The 20,357-nt window shown below is 39.8% G+C and overlaps 1 protein-coding gene across 1 annotated transcript in view; it reads left to right on the top strand.

The window, feature by feature from the left end:
- Window positions 1-20,357, top strand: part of VAV3 (vav guanine nucleotide exchange factor 3) — a 335,055-nt gene that overhangs the window by 298,401 nt on the left and 16,297 nt on the right. Inside the window, 4 exon segments of the mRNA XM_006179926.3 lie at window positions 1,863-1,897; window positions 5,844-5,960; window positions 6,528-6,615; window positions 12,297-12,426. Of these exon segments, the coding sequence (XP_006179988.1) occupies window positions 1,863-1,897; window positions 5,844-5,960; window positions 6,528-6,615; window positions 12,297-12,426 (370 nt within the window).

Raw genomic sequence — 20,357 nt, 5'->3', positions numbered from 1 at the left:
ACTTAACTGTCTCATCTGGTTTTTATAAGATGTACTTTAGGAAGACGCATGTATCTTGCATTATTTTACATGTATGCTATGTTCCCACTAACATGTTCTTTAAAACTCGGTATCCATAGCAGCCATTTAATGGTAAACAGCCTATGATAAAGGCTGAAAAAGGCACCAGAGGAAAATGGTCAAAGCTGAAAATATGCTCAAGGATGAGAGTATCCAGAAGAAAATCGTCTGTGGCCTTTCATATGAAATGCCCATTCAGACAAGGGCCCAGAGTACACAGAAAAGAAAAGGAGGGAGGGGCTCATGCCAGATGGAAAAGGACAGAGCTCCTACCTTAGTTATGGGAGTCCTAGCTCTTCACACAGCGGGGTACACCCCCCGGGCGGAGAGGCGGCTCCAGCAGGACATACCAGGATGGGACGGCTTCAGATCTGTTCTGCTTTAGAATGCTACGTTGCCCTTCATTCATGTGGGTCTTTCCCTGCCTAGAAAATCTACAGCCAGTGAATGTTGAAGCTCTTTACCAGGGAGAGAGAGATTGGTTTAGGAATAAGCATACATTTGAAGAATACAGAGAGGGAGAGGGAAGGAGGAAATATTTTTTCCCATCAGATTTCAGAGGCTACGTATGTCTCATCAAAAGGGAACTTTTTTTTTTTAAATGGAGGTAATGGGGGTGGAATCCAGGCCCTGCATGCTAAGCGTGTGCTCTGCCACTGAGCTCTTGCCCTCCCCCACGAAAGGGAAGCTGTTGAAGATTGATTTCTACTTGTGAAAACAAGGTGGTATAACAAAGTATTTGCAGGATTTGAATAGGTTCAAAATTCGGTATTATAAGCTGTGTATCAGGATTCTACGTGGTGGTAAACTTTAAAATGTGATCTATGGGATAAAGTATTTAAATATTAAGAACTTTAGAGATGTTCTGACCAAGAAGGTAATTTTTTATACGTAACTCTTCACCTGGAAGGTCAAAATAGTGACAGCCCATGATGAAAATGGACATGCTAGAGAGAGAGTCACTTTGACCAGATCTCAGTTACAAATGAGAGTAATGGCGTTTTTAATTAACCAACATAAAAAGCCTCAGGAATACCAAGGAATATATACATCAGACTCAGGGGATACAAAAAAATTTTCTACCCACAAGACAAACTATCTCTACTCTCAGTCTTTTCTTAGGGATTTATAAACTTCGTCCCCCTTTGCACAGCATGCATTTTGTTCTTTTATGAATATTAGTATGCCTTCTTTGGCTTTGTTCATTTTCTAGTTGTAATCAGCAACTAGAAGTTTTCTTTTTCTTTCTTTGTGTAGAAATTGCTATGGTTTTCTCTTTTGCAAAAGCTCCATAGGTGAAAAAAGAAAAATATATCCCATGGCTTTTTCGTAAATAAAAGGTTTTCCAGTTGGTACCAAGACTTCAAAAGCAGCGTTTAAAACGTGTGTTACAAAATAAGAGTCTATTTCCAGCGGATATTGTTTATTTTGCCTGTTTTTCCAATGTCTTAGGAAAGCAGAGTGCTATTTGGTTTTCTTAACATTTTCATTTTAATTTGCTATGATAGAATTAAACTGCCTTGGTAATAAATACCAAAAGATTCCAATTCATATTTTTCCTGTTATCTCTTCCTTTAGAGGTACAGTGGCAGTAGAAAGAATGAATTAAAGTAATGTGAATTATTTTCTACGTACCGGACATACACCATGATTCACTGTGTGTAACATTGCCAATGGATTGTTCGTTGTAGGACTGCGCTCCTGGGGGTTTTATAAAGCTGAGTCAGCTGAACTGAATTAATGATTGATTTCTAAAAGCTTCCTTTAAGTAAACAATCTATTTTTGCCTTTTTATATCCTAGGTGCCCAAACCAGTAGATTATTCTTGCCAACCCTGGTAAGTATTAAAAATGTTTATGTAGCTAAGTTGAAATATCATACCCTTAGCTCGACGACGCCTCAGACGTGGGAATAGTAAACAGCGTTCCATTTCCATTTGTCCTGGCTAAAAGGTGTTTTCAGATGCAACAAAACACCATAATGAATTTATGTATTGCTGACCTTTCCATATCTTTATCAGAGTGGTGTGTGTGTGTGTGTATACAAGTGCATGTACCTGACTGTAAATTCAAAGTTTGTAACAGCCACAGAGGGGGATGGGATGTGCGCAAATATATAGTATTTTAGGAGAATCGATTTCATGAAGCAGAGGAAAAAAGTATAATTCCATTGTTTGAAACTAAAAATTAGCCCAGAAAGGATAGTAGAGCCTAAAAATAGAGTTTACAACACACAATATGGTAGGAGCAAGATGTAGCCACATCTGAAGTTTGAGGTCTGTGTGGAGCTCACTTACCACTTGGAGGCTGGCATTAGCACTTGCAGAACCAAGGAAGCAAAGTAGATAATGATTATTATTTTTTAGACATTATGAGTTTAAGAGGAAGTGAGATCTTCAACTGGAAAAAAATCTATTTAGAATCTAGGATAGTTACAATCATCGTCTGATAACAACCAACATATACTGGGTACTTACACGTTTTATTTCATTTTGTCTTTCCGGTATCTTTATGAGGAAGGTTATTATTAATTTTACAGATGAGGAAACAACGATTAAGGCCAAGCAACTAGTCAGTGGTAGATAGAGCCAGGATTCCAAGTTATTCCATTTCCACCACCTGTCAAAGTACAAATCATAAGTATGTTTACTTTTATGTTTGCTGAATTTTGAATTTGGCTTCTCTTAAAAGATGACTGCATCTGTTTTCATTTTGATATTGAAATATATACATACAAATTAGATATCAGGATATGTATATAAATGAGATTCTGAGCATAAAACAGTGCTAGTTCAGTTTGCAAGTGTAGATAGCACCTGCGTTGTCTGATACTGTTAAAATATTCTGATTATTTGGTTACATAAACAAAGCATGGGAAGTGCCAGGTTGCTGTACGAAGACATTGTCCCAAGTACGGGATTCCTCCCCTCCGCCCCCTCCCGGCACACCTGCCTTCTGCAGCCATGGTCTCCTTTCTCTGACATCCCTTCCTGGCCTTCAGCACTGAGCTTGCTGAAGAAATTGAAGCAGGTTTGTGATGGACCTAGAAATCTTTGCTATTTGTTTAGTTGGTTTAAGACAGATTCAAGGTCTTAGTTTTCATGGAATTAAAGACTGTAATCCTGAAAGAAATTAAATTTGAATAGAGCTGATAGCATTGATGATCAAACTGAAAAAATATCAAGAACTGGTGAGATCCTGCGCATGTAAAGATTTCTCTTTTCTTTTAGTATTTTTCATAGAAGGCAGAGTAGTTACAAAAATAATGATTTTTAGAGATAGTCATGCCACAGACTACATGGATTTTATGAAGTAAACTGATGAGTTACCTGGGAACCATCTGGGGGCACAAGAGATTAGCCTTTTATTCCTTTGTTTTAAAATGTTCTTTTGTTCCAGTTTGTAAAATTCTATTGAAAATATAACCACTTAGAATAGTTTGTTCCTAATGATTAAAAAAAAAATGAAGATGTTCACATGAGGGAAGACCCTTGAAAATAGGAAGAAATAAAAATGTAGAATTTTTAAATTACTTTTTTTTTAATCAGTTTGGACAATTTATTCACACTAAGCAGTTAGTTTCATATTAAATGCCTTCTGCTGGGACAAAATGATCAACTATACTGGAAAATAGAACCTTCAATTTTAGAATTACTAAACTGTTTGTTTAGAGAAGATGACACTGTGGTTCTCAAGTTGTAAAGAAGTTGAATATCACCAACTGTACAGTGTATTCATTCTTTCCATATTTACAAACAAGTTGTTCCCACAAGGTAAACTTTGTCTGTCATATAGACCGTGGAATACACCAGAATTCAAGCAGTATTATCTTCAGCAATCTAGCTGTGTTTTGGGGTGCATGAAGGCAGGGATGAGGCATGGGGCTTAAATCTGGGAAACTGTCTGAAAATCCATATGACAGAAAGAACACAGATGCCAAGGGCCCTACCTCATCCTTCGAGTCGTCAGGCAACTTACCTCTTCCTGCCCTTGCAGGAGACACGCGATAGAAGATAAATTACGTGGGGAAATTGAGCCATATAGGGCCTGGACTTGGAAAGAGCAGGCCCAGGAGAGACTGGGGAGATGCCAAACTGCAAACAGAGGGGTCAAATTAAGGAAAGTCAGTCTACAGACGGGGGATGATGCCCTGTTCCGGGACTAGCCCCGTTTCAGTGCTGGGACAGCTGGGTCTCACACGTGGGCTGCCCTTCTCCTTGTGTCCAGACGGGAATCTGGAAGACTTTTCTCTAAAGAAACTGAATAGACTCAAGAGTTAAAAACCTAAAATCCAGCCCCACCCTCAGGTTCTAGCCAAACAATCAGGTTCCCAAGGAGCTTACCTTGCCGTCCCCACACAGAGCTTCCAGCCCATTCTTGGATGCCTCCCTCTTAAATATGAGCAGACAACCAAGAGTAACCAGACATTTGAGAAAAACCTTGAAGTAGAGAACAGATAAAATGGGAAAAAAAGAAACCTGGAAGAAAGACAAACATTAGAATGGGCAAAAGATTTGTTTTTAAAGCCTTTAACTTACATTCTCAGAATCAAGAGATGACAATACATCCAGAGAAGTGAGCTGGATGTTTTATAAAAGGAACAATCAGAGAACATTCAAGAGCTCTTCTAAAATTAAATATTGAGTAGAGGAACTGGAAAGTAAAATTGAGCAAATCCTCCAGAAAATCAAAGAGATTATATGAGAGAAAAGAGAGAGAAAAATCAATCGACCCTAGAAACCCAGCCTGCAGTTGGTAGGAACTCCAGGAGACACTGAAAGCAGCGATTATCAAAGAAATAATACAAACATTTCCTAGAATTTCTCATTTCCAAATTAAAATGCTACCCAGAGCCCAGGACAGAGCTGAAGTTTTCAGTACAGCATGTAACTGGAAGGCACAGTGTCATGAAATTTTGCAGTGTAGACAAAACAAAGAATACTGATTTGAAAGCTAGCCAATCGAAACATAAAATTTTTCCTTTAACTTTTATTACCCAACATCTCGAATGTATTTGCCAGTAAATGCTAAACCTGTATTTGATGTGAAAGATCACTAAAGAATATTTCAACATTCACCTGGGGCCTTTTATTGTTGGTGTCATGGAATTTGGGTATGTTTAAGGCCAACATAGTTGAGGAAGAATTGAATTCGGGTTTTGAAAATACCACCTTTTAAACATTTTACTACTACTACTACTAATTTCTTAAGAAAACTGGTTAGCCAAATTGTGGACTACAAGAATTAATTTTATATCATAAAAATAATTTAAATTATGACTGGAGTTTTCTTAAAATGACACTCAAAGGAGATTTTATTTCACACTGTTGCACGTAGAACAAGTGACATTTTGGAGGCGTGTGTGTACATCTGGGTGCGTCTTACGCAGGGCAGTCCTTCCCTTCGTGTCCGTTTCCTTTTTTTTTTTCTTAAACATTTTTTTTTATTGAGTACATCTTTTTCCTTCTTGACCCTAAACTTCCCACAACTCTCCCTCTAACCCAATACCTACTAGTTCTTTGTCCCATTTATTTATTTGATAAATATTTACCTCGTGTTAAGCATTGTTCACTTCCCTGTTGTAATCTTTGTAGAGCATTTGCATTTGGATGTAATTGAAGGACTTTTTTCCCCATTATTTTTTTTGAAGCAATATAATTAATATAGAAGTAAAATCAGCTCAGTTCTGCTCCTAAATTAAAATCCCAACACGATCACTTATTTTTAGCCTCTCTTCTCTTCCAGGTACATTACCTACATTTTCTGTGTCTGTCTTTCTTACAGGTATGCTGGAGCAATGGAAAGATTGCAGGCAGAGACTGAACTTATTAATAGGGTAAATAGTACTTACCTTGTGAGGCACAGGACCAAAGAGTCAGGAGAATATGCAATTAGCATTAAGTAAGTAGGACGAGTACTTTTACAGAAATAGATTTCCTGTTTTCATAATTGCATAGACCATCTGACATGTATCGCGCTGAAAGTTGAAAACCAAGGTTCTAATTGCAGCAGAAATAATGCATCATCTCTCCAGACAGTTCATTAATACTTGAAAATATCTGTTAGAAAAAACAGTATTACGTGTTATAGGCCGCTAATTGGCATATTAGGTTTCTTTCATAATACTGTAATTTGGTGACTTGATGTGTGTGTTTCTCGTAAATTCTAAGAATATAAATTACTTGATTTTGTTTTACTTTGTTTTTCAGTATTCTCAAACTGATCTTATGAATAAATTGGGCATAGTGATTGGTCAAACCTAACCCCCCCACTTCAAATATTGGTTGTATCTTCAGCCAATCTAGTAAATGTATTTTGTTAATTAGCTGTCACCAGTGTATTGGCATAGGTATATATTTTGTCTTCAGAATTAATTCCTATAATGTTATTGGGGCATGCCCTCTGGTAATTATTGATTTCAGCTGATTAAAAACACATTTATATTCATAAGTTATCCGTTGCCCACAGGTACAATAATGAAGCAAAGCACATCAAGATTTTAACAAGAGATGGCTTTTTTCACATTGCAGAAAATAGGAAGTTTAAAAGTTTAATGGTAAGCATTGATTAGTTCTTTTCAATCTGTGGTCCTCATTTTTCTCTTATTAGAAAAGTCAGTTTTAATTCTATAGTTTCTTGGAAATTATGCTCACTGAACATTGTTTGAAGAGAATCATACTATAATTTTGTAGTGGAGTCCTGAAAAGTTTTAAGAATTCTAGTTACATTTATGTTGCCCTAGTCATATTTTCATTGTAAACTAAGCTTGCAAGTTTCAGATAATATTTCAGAGTCCACACTGTTTATGATCCTTAGAGCCACCGACACATTCAAAACTATCTGCTTTCACTTGTGTGTTTCACCGTATTTGAGTGACACACAGCGAAGTTTCAATACACGTCTCTTTGCTACTCTGCCCGTCTCCTCATTCAGGCAGAAGAAAAGATTTTAAATTAAACATTAAAAAGTTGTAATTGGTAAAGTGTCTCTCACATTTAGGTTCATTTCACACAAAATACACTATGCTGTCAAATGGAAAACCTTCCTGTATTTTCTGCTATTTTAAGTTATCTGTGCTACAGTTCTCCTTCATTGCCTTGGACAATTAAACATTAACAAGGTGACATTTTTACCACATGGCAGTGATATTTCATAGGAATTTTATATTTAAGTTGAAATAGTATGTTGTTACTAAGTTGCTTCAAATAAATGAGGACTATTCTGACTATTTTCAAAAGTGCAATTAGCATATTAGAATATTACGTATAGGTCATATAAACAGTGCATTACTGTCATCACACGTGCGTTGCTGACGGTAAAGAGAAAGTTCTCATTTCTTGAAAAGCGGTCTCAAGTCTGTGTCTCAAGTTTGAAGGAGTTTCTTGAGATAATGAAGAATTTGGATATAGGACATAAGATGCATTTGTAGCACTCTGCTAAGTACTTTGAGTAACACTGGGAAGGACTACTCATTGATTGAACCATCAATCAAGTGATACATAATGCATCCTTCCGGAAAACATGTCAAAGCACTTTGCGGATGTTAACATTAAAGTTAAAATTGAGTGTAAGAGAGCCTCACAAAACAGGCCAGCTTGAAAGCCTTGCCTAAAAATTTAGAACTGCTTCAAGACAGGAATCATTGTTTTAAAGAAACTGAAGCATCTTGAGTTGAAAGAAAAGAAAGGAAGTCTCTCTGGACCTAAATATCACATCCCCAATTCACATGCTAAGGACAGGCAGCGAACTCATGTCCTGGAAAAGGTAGACCCTGTCAAACTGGCAACCAAGATCCAGGCATCCTCCCTGCTGGCAGTGACTTACGTTCTGCTGGAACAAGCAGGCTGTGCACAGAGAGAACGCGACCCGAGGCGGCTCTTCCTGAAATGAAAACCTAGCAGGGAGGCGGCAAGCGTATGCACAAATACTGAGTGACAGCCCCAGCCGAGACGTGATAAAAGCACGCACAGGGGTCTCCCCGTCACCGTGAGGCACAGCAGCTTGACTTCCCACCCACAGAACTGCTGTGCTTGGTAATGAGGCTGCTCCGTGGTATTACGATGACTGTGAGGCACACACAGACATGCTGTTGGGCCAGAGACGGCTGCCGGCCTTGCTGACTTTGAAAGCAACGAAAGGGACTCCCATCACAGGAGACAAGCAAAGAGCCTGAAAGGAACAGTCACTGGGAAGCAACAGTCAATTCAGCTTTGCATCCCCTGGATTCACCTCCAGAAAGTTCCTCGGCCTCTGAGGTTAGATGTGGAAAGCCAGTAAATGCTGCATGACCTGGATTAGCGGACATAGGTCCTCCAGTTCCCATCTGCATATAAAGCTGTGATTATAGTAAAAGCAATAAGGAACCCAGAATTCAAATAATTTGTACCGAGAGCAGTAGAAGGTTCTGCCGTGATGTTCTGGAAAGGGAATTAAGAGTATTTGTCACAGCTAAAAGCTCCCCTTACATGGTATGTGTAAAATGCCTGACACGCCACTGCTCCAGACACACGCAGGTGTTTTTCCTCCAGATCTGGGGATCTTTTGTAAGGAAGCACCGTGCAGTAGGTTAAAAGGAGGGGATTAAGAATTAACTGCAAAACTGCAATGAAACAAACAAAAAAAACATTTGCAAAAGGATATAATTGTGAAAAGAAAGAAAGGCTAGGAGCTGAAAAAAATCTCAGTCGCAGACGAACACTTTTGTCAGGTTCAGCAAATAACCATAAAAATTGCTGAGACAGTTGAACTCGTCTGGAGCTGCCTCTCCTGTTTCTGTTCATTTGTTGAACACATTTATATTGAGTCCTCACCATGTGAAATCAGTGTTTTTGCAGAATTCAAAAAGGGCTTACTAATTTGAATTAGCTCTTTCAAATAGTTAAGTCCATCTGCACCAAGAACCTCACAATAATACTGTCCTTTGACCCTAAACTGGAAAGTGCCATGTGAATTCCTGTTCAGAAGGGATGGCTCCTGTCTCAGTAACCAGCCCCTTAGGAAGAAGATGGAGGGTTAATGGGGACCTTCAGCTTCCCTCTGGCAACCTAGAGGCTTCTCTAAACCTGCATCATACAACCTCAAGGAGTTACCTTTTATCACACTGGGGTCAAGTAACACTGCTCCCACTGTAAGTACATGATGGTCTATGGATGGAGCTGTTTCTTACTGAAGTGTAGTTCAGTATCCTCCCATCATGGGTGATCAAGTTATATTCATCTGCCTAAGGAAACTCATTAGGGTCTGGGAGTTAATTTGGAAAGGAGATAAAATGCAAACAAAATCCACAACTTGTCTTAAATTAGCCAGCTTCCCGAAGAGGAGGTTGGCCTCAGGTGGTTATATGACCTAACCTCTTCCCCTTGGGTTTCAGTAGCTTAGTTTGTCTAAATCTTTGTGTTTTAGTCATTAAATTCAAATTCTAAGTGAATTTCTGTATCCATATTACAAGGCATTAATTTTGTTCTAATTCTCATGTATGCCAGACAATCCATGTCCCACTGCTGTTTATAAATCATCTCCACTGCCTGTTTCCTTGGTAATTGGAACAACTGGCTCTCACTCATTATTTTTCAGAGAGACTTGAATTGTTGACACTGCTGTGTCAGAGTGAGATAAGGCGAGCTTAGCGGTTTCTTTTGTTCAGAGTCTTCTTATTTACTTGTAGTACCTGAAGGTCAATGACTGCTACGGCAGGGGTGGATTAGACGAAAATACAGGAAGCATAAAGGCATAAATTGGAAGAGATCCACCGTGGCACGATTTAATTCTCCCCAGTTAGAAACATGTAGGAAGATTTGCCCTCAAAGGGCTGTAAGAATGGAACTAAAACATCTTTCATGCTTAGTGAGATGTTAACAGGGTGTTTTGCAGCTTACCAAGCCACATGACCCTTGGCCTTGGCAAAATCATTTTTCTTCCATAAAATTTGGAGGTGGGTAGGTATTAAATGATCATCAGTATAATCCTGTAGTTTCTAGCCAACTTCACATAAGCTTTACTTCATGCTAATTCATAATATAATGCGTAGAAGTCATATTACCTATAACAAAAGTACACTGACGTTCAAATCTGTTGGCTTCCAGTTGCTTTCAGGTTTATTTCCATATTTTTGCTAAAGAAAACACATTTCTTTCAGTTTAAATTAGAAGACTAAGAGAACTTTTAGTACCCTTTGCTCCAGCAACACCATGTACATATACATGTCCAGTTCTTCCAGAGACCTTACCAAATTTTGCCTTTAAAAAAAATTTAATTATATCATTGGTCTCTGAGTAGAATTTAATTCTAGATCTTGCCTTTATAAACCATGTTAAAAAATCACAATACAAATGCTATATTCTGATCATTGAAGCCATTCTGAGGATACAAACTTCTATCTAGTATTTTAACTTTTTTAAGTTGATCATGTTCCATATTCTTTTGTTTCATCAAGGACCCCCATGATCTGGGCCCAAAGGAAGGAAGGATGGAAGAAAAAAATTTTAAGTTGTCATGTGTGTAAAACCTTAGCACTTTGGATCTAAGACAACAAAGTTCCTGATACCCCATGGATGCTTAGCAAATGGTCCTTCTCTTTGCCTCCCTTTTTGCGTAGTTATGTTTTCCAGGTACTATTTGCTAATAGTATAGTGTAGCTGAGAGCAGAAACTTTGGAGACAGACACCAGCAGTACAGCCTTGCCCAAGCTGAGTAAACCTCACCGAGCCTTGAGCATCACTAGGGACAAGGCCTAGCTGTTGTTTCTTTTGTGAAGACTGTAAGAAACTGTATAAAAGACCTGGCATGTGGGCTCACAGTAGCCATGATGATTCATTCACACGTACCAGGCCCTTGATACATCTCATCTGTGAAATGTTTTATTATCCCCATTTAACAGACATGAAAGGTGAAAAATCCCCACTTACTTTATCCAAACTACGCTGCTTTTAGTTTACGAACGTGGTCTTTGTTACCTTTGTGTCTGTTCCCCGCCTGACTGTTCTACTTAATCCTTCCTTCCTGGCTTTTGAAATTTTACCTGTTCTTCAATTTAAGCCAAGCTACCCCCCACCATCAACTCTCCCCTCAACCTCCCCACTGGATTCAGAGAAGGAAGTTCTCTTTCTTGCCTTTGAACTCTCATAACCCTTCACTTTCCTTCAAGGGTGAGAACTCCTCGGAGCCTCATTTTCACCATCCCTGAGCCCGGGAACTCCCCACACAATGCATTCCACAACTCATCTGAGTCTGGTCACAAATAATACATACATCATTGATGAGTCTCTTTTTCTTTTGGGTGATTTTTGGCCTGATTGAGTTGTTTTGGGAACTTTGAACATAACCACTGAATGGAGGAACTGAGTTGATGACAGTGTCATTTAAAAAAAAAAAAGAGTTGCTTTTACGCTGTTTTAAACACTAGTGCTGAGGTAGAAGCACTGAATGATTAGGTTAAGAGCGATTTTGCTTTCATTTTCACTTCAGGTTTCTCTAAGAAACATAGCTGCAGTAACTCATCTAGTGATAATATGCATTTTTCCAGTGTGATTTAATCATTATTCAATTTCTGTTTAGAGTAGACGGATTCAGATTTGTGCAGAATCTGTGAAACTGACATCTCAAAAGAAATTTCCCGAAATTTTAGTGTGAAAGATGCTGGGTGGTTGTTACGTTAGGCTTGGATGTATTTAAGGCAGATTTAGGTGTAAGAGGAAGTTGGGAAGAACTACATTACCGACCTCGGTGAGGACCAGACGGCACAGAGCCAGGAGGGGGCACTAACACTGCTAAGTCAGACACAACGTCGAGCGGCATTTGCGGTTTATCCGCTTTGGCTTACCACGGGAAAGTACATTCAGGATCAAGCTGGTTTTTCTGCCATGCTGAAGGAAAACGCAGGAAACTGGAAATTGCTATATACTCATAAAGCAGCTGTTGCTTTTCTAAACAAAAATAAAGGGAAGTATTTCATAAATAAGAACAATAATTACTGTTCTGAAATGGGGGTCTAGTATGATTTCTTTTCATTTACTGCATCTGACTGAAGACTAACAGGATGTTGAGTAACAACAGGCAGTAACTCATATTCCGAATGGCCTGGGTAGCAAGGACCATTACTCGCCAGGTGTCACATACGTCCAGACAGCATGGGGAGATCATCATTTACTTACTCTTCCATGTGCTTATGGAAAATTTAGCAGTGTATTGTATACATTGATGTGTCAAGGAGCTCATGTGTTTGATTCTTTTTTCCTAAAGGAGCTGGTGGAGTACTACAAGCATCACTCTCTCAAAGAAGGGTTCAGAACCTTGGATACAACTCTGCAGTTTCCATACAAGGAGCCAGAACATTCAGCTGGACAGAGGGGTAGCAGAGCAGGCAACAGCTGTGAGTATTGTAATTTAGAATACAGTTTGCTGTCACTTAAGGATTGAAGGCATGATAACATTAAACAGCTTCATTCCAAATTTTGAAATAGAATCAATTAATATGCAGATGCATTTAGCAAGGAATTTTTCTGGAGCGAAGCAGAATCAGATGGACCAACAGGTTTATTGAACATGTCTAGATTTAGTTCTTTGTGCCAAATTAAAAATCATGTTTGTGTTCAGAAGCCGATCAGAAATGTAGGGTATGTTAATATGTAAGTTTTGTACTTTGCACTGACTTTTATATCAGCCAAACTCTTTTTAACCGATAAGTGTTTGTGACCATAATCCGGTTTGATCACCAGGATTTAAGCAAGGCTGGTGCACAGTCCTCCCATCTAACCTCGTGTCCCAAGTCTGCTTACAGATTCTATTTCCGTGATTACTTTCAGAGCTTTGAAATAACTAAAAGCATGTTTTCTCTGACACCAGTATTTAAAAGTATATACTAACCACTTTGTTCCAGAATGAGCGTTATGCCACAAATAATTACAGAAGAGTGGCGCGCACACCGAAAGCATGTTATAGTTTGAGTGTGAGTTCAAGTCAAAACATTTTTCTCATCACTGTTTAATGTCACGTAGTCTTCCTGGAGGTAGATAGTAATGAAAACTGCTATGAATAAAATGTGATTTCATTCCCTCATTTTAACAGCATTTTTTAAAAAATAAAACTGTTTTAGAGGAGAAAGGAACCCTCTTTTATTACCCTTGGAACGTTTAGCCTAAGCACAATGGGACTAGCTAGAGGTATCTGAAGAAAAGGCTTTGCATCATGTAATAATATAACTTTCCCTTTCAGTTTCTGCTTTCAGGGGAAAAAAAAGTTAAAACAAGTAATGCTCAGGGCTCTAACAACATCAGTGAAATTTCATAACACTTCCACATAAGTAAATATATAAGGAATTTGTCACATCGACTGACAGGTTTTTTTTTTTTTTTATCTGAATAACTTAGTAGCTGTTCTGTTCACAAGGAGCCGTGATAAATGAACAAGCTTGTGCGATGAGTGGCCAGAGCACACTTTTTGCTGAAACTGTAAACACATTAAAATTCCTGGTTTTTAGCCCAGTTACCCAGTTATCCTAGACTCTCACATAGGCCCTATTTTTTGTTCATTCAAAAATGCAAGTTTTCCCTTAATTTTTTTCTACAAATTTCTTAAATGTCTACAGGGTTATGCCATTTTCCCCTCCATGACAAGTATAATCTTCAGTTCTCTTTATCTGCCTTACCAGTAGCAGGAGAAATACAAGTTGCCAAGGAGGTCAGTTAGACTAAAAATCCTGTTTGAGTTGTTGAGTTTTGGAAAGCCATCGTGGGAGAGTTTGGCCGTCGGGGAGAGCAGATGTCCCGTATCGGGGGAAGGTCATTAACCCTCGTGTTTCACTATGTTTTTACTTCTAGTCACTTCGGTGCTGGCACGTGTATGTGTTCAGAGAGCATTGTTCAACGATGAAGGGACTTGACCAATTTAAAATTTGTTTCTAGTGTTTAACTAGGTACTTAATGCTCAAGCTTGTTTAGTCACTAGGAATGGAGTTACGGGCTTTTTCTCCTTTTTTTTTTTCTTTTAAGCATATCCAACAGCATGATTTTGAACATCCATGCGAGCTATAGGGACATTCTTAGACTCACAGCATTCACACATTCCATACCCAAGCTTTTTAAGAGACTCTGGCAAGTCATGTCACAAGAACCCTATTATGATCGAGAAGTAAAAGCAAATCACATTTAAAGTGTAATCTTTGTTAGAGCTTGGCTTTGTTCATCAAGTATTCTGTTATTCATTCTTCAACAGATAACACGGTAAAAACCTAGCACAGACAAGGCACTATTCTAGGTACGAGGACACAGCAGTTGAGAAGACAAAATTCCTGTCCTCGTGGAGCTTAGAGTTTAATGAGGAGACTCAGGCAAGTCTGGGTTAGGAGGCTGATGTTTCTATATAGGACGAGCAGGGAAGACCTCACCCATACAGTGACGAGAGAGAAGTGAGGGAGTGAGTTCGTATGTCAGTCAGCAATAACTTCTCGGTGGTCTACACCTCCAGGATTATTCAGTTGTTACCCCAGAACAGGATTAGCATCTTAGATCAAGTCTACATTTTCCCAGTGTTGTATTTACTTTATGCTGACTTTGTATGAAGGGAGAAGAGCACGGAGATGATGCTGAGGACTAAATGGGGTGCTCTGTCCAGAGCACGCAGTGGTGCTGGTACACGGAAAACCCGCCGTGAATGTCGGCTACTGGTCCTGCCGCTGCCACGGGTAGGGCTGCTGCTCGTAACTCCTAGCACAGCAGACATGGTCCTGTGTCCCCAGTAGCTGAGTTACTAGTTTTAGCTCCTAGCAATCTATATCTTTGCTTTTATAATTTTTAAAATATACCTTGCTTACTTAATACCAAGTCCTGATCAAGGGTTAACCCTTCATTAAAACATCACTTCTACTTTTATATGCATGTTGTGCCTCTCAGGAAGCAGTAAAGAGGTAACAGGACCTCTTCTGCATAGAAAGATTATGCAGGATGTCTGAATAATCCTTACCTCTGGTTCATAGCTTTGGGTACACCGCTAAATGTCTCCAAATAACTTTTATGAAGAAGTAGTACCTTGGGATCCTGGATGGCCGGGCGTGACATCGCCACTGCTTCTAAAGTCCTGGAGGAAGCAGAGCAGGCGTGCTGCAGCCTAGGGCCACCCTGTGTCCTGGGCAGATGTCAACACTGGAGTTCCAACTCCTGAAACCTGCTTTTTTTTTTTTTTTTTTTAAATAAAATAGTTACCTTGGAAAAGACAAGTCCCAGGACATTGCAGAAGAGGCTGCTTGCTTCTGTATTAAGTCCAGGTGGGAATGGTCTTGGGCAGATTAACAACTATCCTCAAGTTTGTAAAATATGGTAAGATTATGACTGACCTACCTCATGCAATTGCGAAACAACAGATGGAAAGATACTGACTAGAATTAAACAGGCAGCCAGCATAGAGTGTTTCTAGGTGAGGAGCCCGTTGTGGGCAAGGCTCTTCCCCGGGCTATGAGACTCTTCTTTTTTTGCCTTTGCAATGATTTGAGTGTTTCCAAGAGAGGAGAAAAAGAGAAAGGAAGAGGCGAGAACAGAGAGGGAACTCGCACGTAGCAGTGAGCCGCCGTGCTTCCCTGGAAACGGCGCTGGCTCTGTGGGAGACCTCCTGCCCTCCCGTGGGCCTGCGCAGGAATCCCATCACTTTCCAAAAATGGTCCCGGAAAACCCGCCATAGTCTGCTCCGGGTGTACCCCCAGGGCTTACGTACTTGAAAGACTCTGAACTGACTTTTGCCTTTCTTGCTCTACTGTGAGCCCTTAATTATTTTCAGCTCTGCCACTGAGTGGCTGTTTGACCTTGGGCAAGTCACTTAGCCTGTCTGGGCCTCAGCTTTCTCATCTGATGAATAAGGAATGAGATTATTTTATTGTGTTCTTTTAAAAATAGTATCCTTGGTTTGTTTGTGTGAGAGAAGGTTAGGTAAAATATTAATAGGCCATTATACCTGGAAAAGTTGCATGATTAGCTATTTCATTACCCATTAACAGGCCTTAAGCATTTTCCCAAGGAAATGGAGAATTAGTTGAACCACAGAGTAGAGTTGGCTAATGTTTAAAAAAATGTTGGTTATCACTATGTTTACATAATCTCAAAGTATCTTCTCACAAGAACTTATTACAAAAGGGAAAAGAGAAACAGCTTAATCAGGTGATCAGTGACAATGTTACCAATGACGGGACATGTACCTCCCAATGTGATGCTCTAAGAAGGACATAACACCTCTTTGGAGGGATTCCTGCCTCCAGGATGCACAGTTTGAATCTAATCATGAGGAAACATCAGACAAACCCACACTGAAGACCTTCTACAAAATAACTGGCCTGTACTCTTAAAAAATGCCAACGTCACAAAAGGCAAAGACTGGGGAATTGTTTCAAGATTAAAGCGGACCAGACGCACGACAGCTGCGTGCAACATGTGATCCTAGATTGACTCCTGGACCCGGAAAAAAAATTTTTTTTTTTTTTTGGCTATAAAGGACACACATGGGACAATTAACACATTATGAATAAGTTTCTAGATGAAGTAATCATATTAATTTTTTGTTTTTGATAATTGTACTGTGATTGTAAAGAAGAAAATGCTTTTTTTTTTTTTTTTTTAGGAAGTACACACTGAAGTATTTAGCGATCAAGGGCATTCTGTCTGCAACGTACTCTAAAATAGTTCAGGAGAAATACAGAGACTGATAAAGCAAACAGTAAAATGTTAACATTTAAGGAGTTTGAGTGAAAAGTACATAAGAATTCTTTGTACTATGCTTGCTACTTTTAAGTCTGAATTATATCAGAAGTAAGAGTTTTAAAATTTAGAGATGATCCCATTAGCGGCAGAGGTCTGACAGCGCCGGACAGAAATGGCAGCCTTGTCCTCCTCCACCGGCCCCGGGTGCGGGGGGCTCGCTGTGCCGGTTTTAGGGCGTGTAGAGTACTAAGCAGGTCGTACTGGAAACCATCTCTTCCTCTCCTGGGCCCTCACTGCACTTGCTTATTCATTCATTCATTCTTTTATTCAAATATTGGCTCAGCTCTTACTACGTGCCAGTCCCTGTTCCAGATGCTCGGTTTAACAGTGAAGAAGATGGACAGGGACAGACATAAAGCAAATGACTTCATAATCACAAATTCCAGTTAAGTCTTGTGAAGCAGAAGCACAGGTGGAAGCGAATGACAAGAGGGCCTATTTAGCCTGTAGGGTCAGGGGAGGACATTGGGAAGAAGTGGCGTCGAGGATCTACATGGACTGGCGGGCTGTGGGTTAATGGTGGGTAGGGCAACGCCACAGTGAAGCAGCAGCTTGTGTGAGGGACAGTTAACAGGAAGTGACTTTGCATGCTTGAGAAATTAGAAGGAGGTCGAAATGTCTGGAGCACAGTGAGCGGATTCTACTATATACCGTGGGAATGTGTGGAAGCTTTATGAGCAGAAAATGATACGAACTGATTTACATTGTTTTAAAAGATCACTGTCTACTCTGGGAGAGTGGTTCGGAGGGAGGCCCGCCCAGAAGAGAGGTGAGGTAGGGAACTCCTGCAGACGTCCAAGGGAGGGACGATGGTGGTTTGGACAAGAGTGGAGTGGAAGCAGTGGAGCAGGACCCAGGGCAGACTTGGATATAATCTAGAGGTCGAGTTGATTGGATAAAAGAATTGAGGTAGAAGTCAGTCCAGGTGTGATACACAAGCACCTGCCCTGGACGACTGGCCAATGGTGAAACCACTGACTGACCGGGACACAGAGGCGTTCTAAATGCATGCAGTTTTGCACGGATTTTTAGTACCTGTGCATACTCAGTGGTTCAGTAGGCAGTTTACAAGATAGTTTTGTCCATCATTCACACTTCATTCCACAGTTACATAGAATATAAATAAAAATATAATATATAAATATTATATAAGTACAGATAAAAATATATAGGTTTCATGATTTTTTTCTGGTGTGTTGTTCCCTGAAGCCTTAGGAACCAGGCTTGTTTGCTTCTCAGACTGCACTTTGCACAGCGCCTTTCATGAATCACTTGTTCAGACAGGGCTAAACAAGTGAAGTCAGAACGAAGGTCCACGGGAGGCAGAGCAGGTATTAAGATGCTATGTGTAGTTATTTGATAAAGGGGAGAAAGATGGGGGGGGGTGAAACAGCATTTAGATCAGAATGATGCCTTTGATCTAGTAGCAAGTATTATAGCAGTTCTTCAAAAATTGACAAAGGCTTTCTGGGTCATCGGGACCATACAGGTGGCCCTGCAGGAAAACGTCAGAGCCAGAGCCAGGGCCTGGGGCTGCTTCCCCTTCTCCCCGCGCGTGGTCTCTTTCCTTTCACACTGGTACCCCCGTTACTCTGTTAGCCATCTGACAAGGTACTTAAGCTTCATTTTAGCCAGTGTTTTAGAAGCTTGGAAAATGAGTATCATTCATAATTTGTTTAACTCAATATAACATAGCTTTCTTACTCCTGATCGTTCTCCTGATAATGCCCTAACCACTACTTACCACTATTTGTTATAGTGGAAATATTAGCTCCTTCATACAAACTCCTTATACGTGCACTTAGCTTTTAACCTTCTTGCCCTTGTAATTCAACCTGCTCATACCCATCTCCTCTTATTTCCTGATCTCCTAATTTTATCCTCAGTCTTCTGTCATCTTTTTCCTTTGTCATTTGGTATTTGGATTTGATTCAATCTCATTTTATTCTGGTAATGTAAGCATTTGCTTTAATCTCATTGTAACAGCTTCCTAGAACTGCTGTAAAAACTGCCACAAATGGAGGGGCTTACAATAACAGGCATGTACTGTTACGGTTCTGGAGGCGAGAAGTCTGAAACCAGAGTGCTGGCAGGATTGGTTCCTACTGGAGGCTTTGAGGGAGAACCCCTTCCTTGCCTCTCTTCTTGCTTCTGGGTGGCTGCTGGCCATCCTTGGTGTCCCTTTGGCTTGTAGACAGATCATTCCAATCTCCCTGGCCTTTCCCTCCTCTGTATGTCATCTCCCTTTCTCTTCTTTTATAACGACACCTGTCATTTCATTTAGAGCCCATCTTAACACAGCATGATTTCATCTTGAGATCCTTAACTTTTATCTGCAAAGACCCACTTTGCAAGTAAGATCACACTCAGTTCTAGGCAGACTTATCTTTGGGAAGGTGAGGCAACATTCAACCCACTATAATCTCACAGTACTAATTTTAAATGTTTCCATCTGTAGTTTTACTTTTTGTTAATTGGTCAATGGATGGGGAGTTAGGAGAAACATGACCTTAATACAATGAAGTGTTTTCAATGGCTTGTAACTTTCCTGCAGTGAAATGCACTGTCTTCCTGAGAGAAAGCACTTCTAGCCAATGAAAGTTTCCAAGAAAAATCCACATGACCATTTGTCTGAAATACTATATGAAATTTTTGCTATAGAATAAGAACCTAGGAATTCTGATATTCGATAATTTGATAAGATTAACAGAACGGTGTATTTTTCAAACCCCGTTCACATATATTAATGTCTCTAACCAAGTGTGTCGTGAACCACCAGCGCTGGGAGAAGCATCACGAAAGGTTTCCTTTGTTAAATGGATGCACCAGAAGTGCTGCTGGTATGATACGGGAAAGTGACAGGTTACCCAGAATTTGCCGAGTTTATTTCATCCTGCAACGCCATCTCAGAGTGTGTAAGGCTCACGTTAGGAGCCTTAAGAGAGTCAGTATATGTGAAGTACTCAGAACAACGTCTGGTGTGTGGGACGTGCTCTGTGCACACTTTTCTATCGGCTAACGCAGCTGTAACATATGCTGACATTTTTATACCTCCTTCCTCAGCATGTCTGTCGTGTCTACAGGATTCACTTTTCTTGGGCAGCTGGTCCGCTGCAGTTGCACATCTCCATTACTACATCATGCTGAGCTTCTCTGTTTAATTTACTTATCTCAGGAGCTTTCCTAGGTACTACGAGGAATTTTTATCCTGAACCTGATAGCTTTAAAAATCAGCAGCCAGTACCCAGGGTCCCTTTGGAAATGTAGAGCTTGCAGATCAAAATCCTACAGATTTAAGTAACCTCACTCAAAGATGTCTTTTTTAAATATTTCAAAGCTCAAAAAGCAGTCTTTAGGTCTTAATTCCTCATTTTATATAGTGTTCTTTCTGATAAACCTTATTTTCTAAATTAAAAACGGATCTCAGTTAATAGGTGTAATGTTCCCTAATTGACTCTAGTACCCTCATGTGGCAGCCCTGATCCACAAGGTTTTGATTTTTCTAGTCTCCCTTTCCTGTAAAACAAACAGAAGTTTATCTAATTGCGAGGAATTTCTTTTT

The sequence above is a fragment of the Camelus ferus genome, chromosome 9 (genome assembly GCF_009834535.1).
Source record: "Camelus ferus isolate YT-003-E chromosome 9, BCGSAC_Cfer_1.0, whole genome shotgun sequence".
Classification (NCBI taxonomy): domain Eukaryota; kingdom Metazoa; phylum Chordata; class Mammalia; order Artiodactyla; family Camelidae; genus Camelus; species Camelus ferus.
This window is presented reverse-complemented; position numbering and strand designations above follow the sequence as displayed.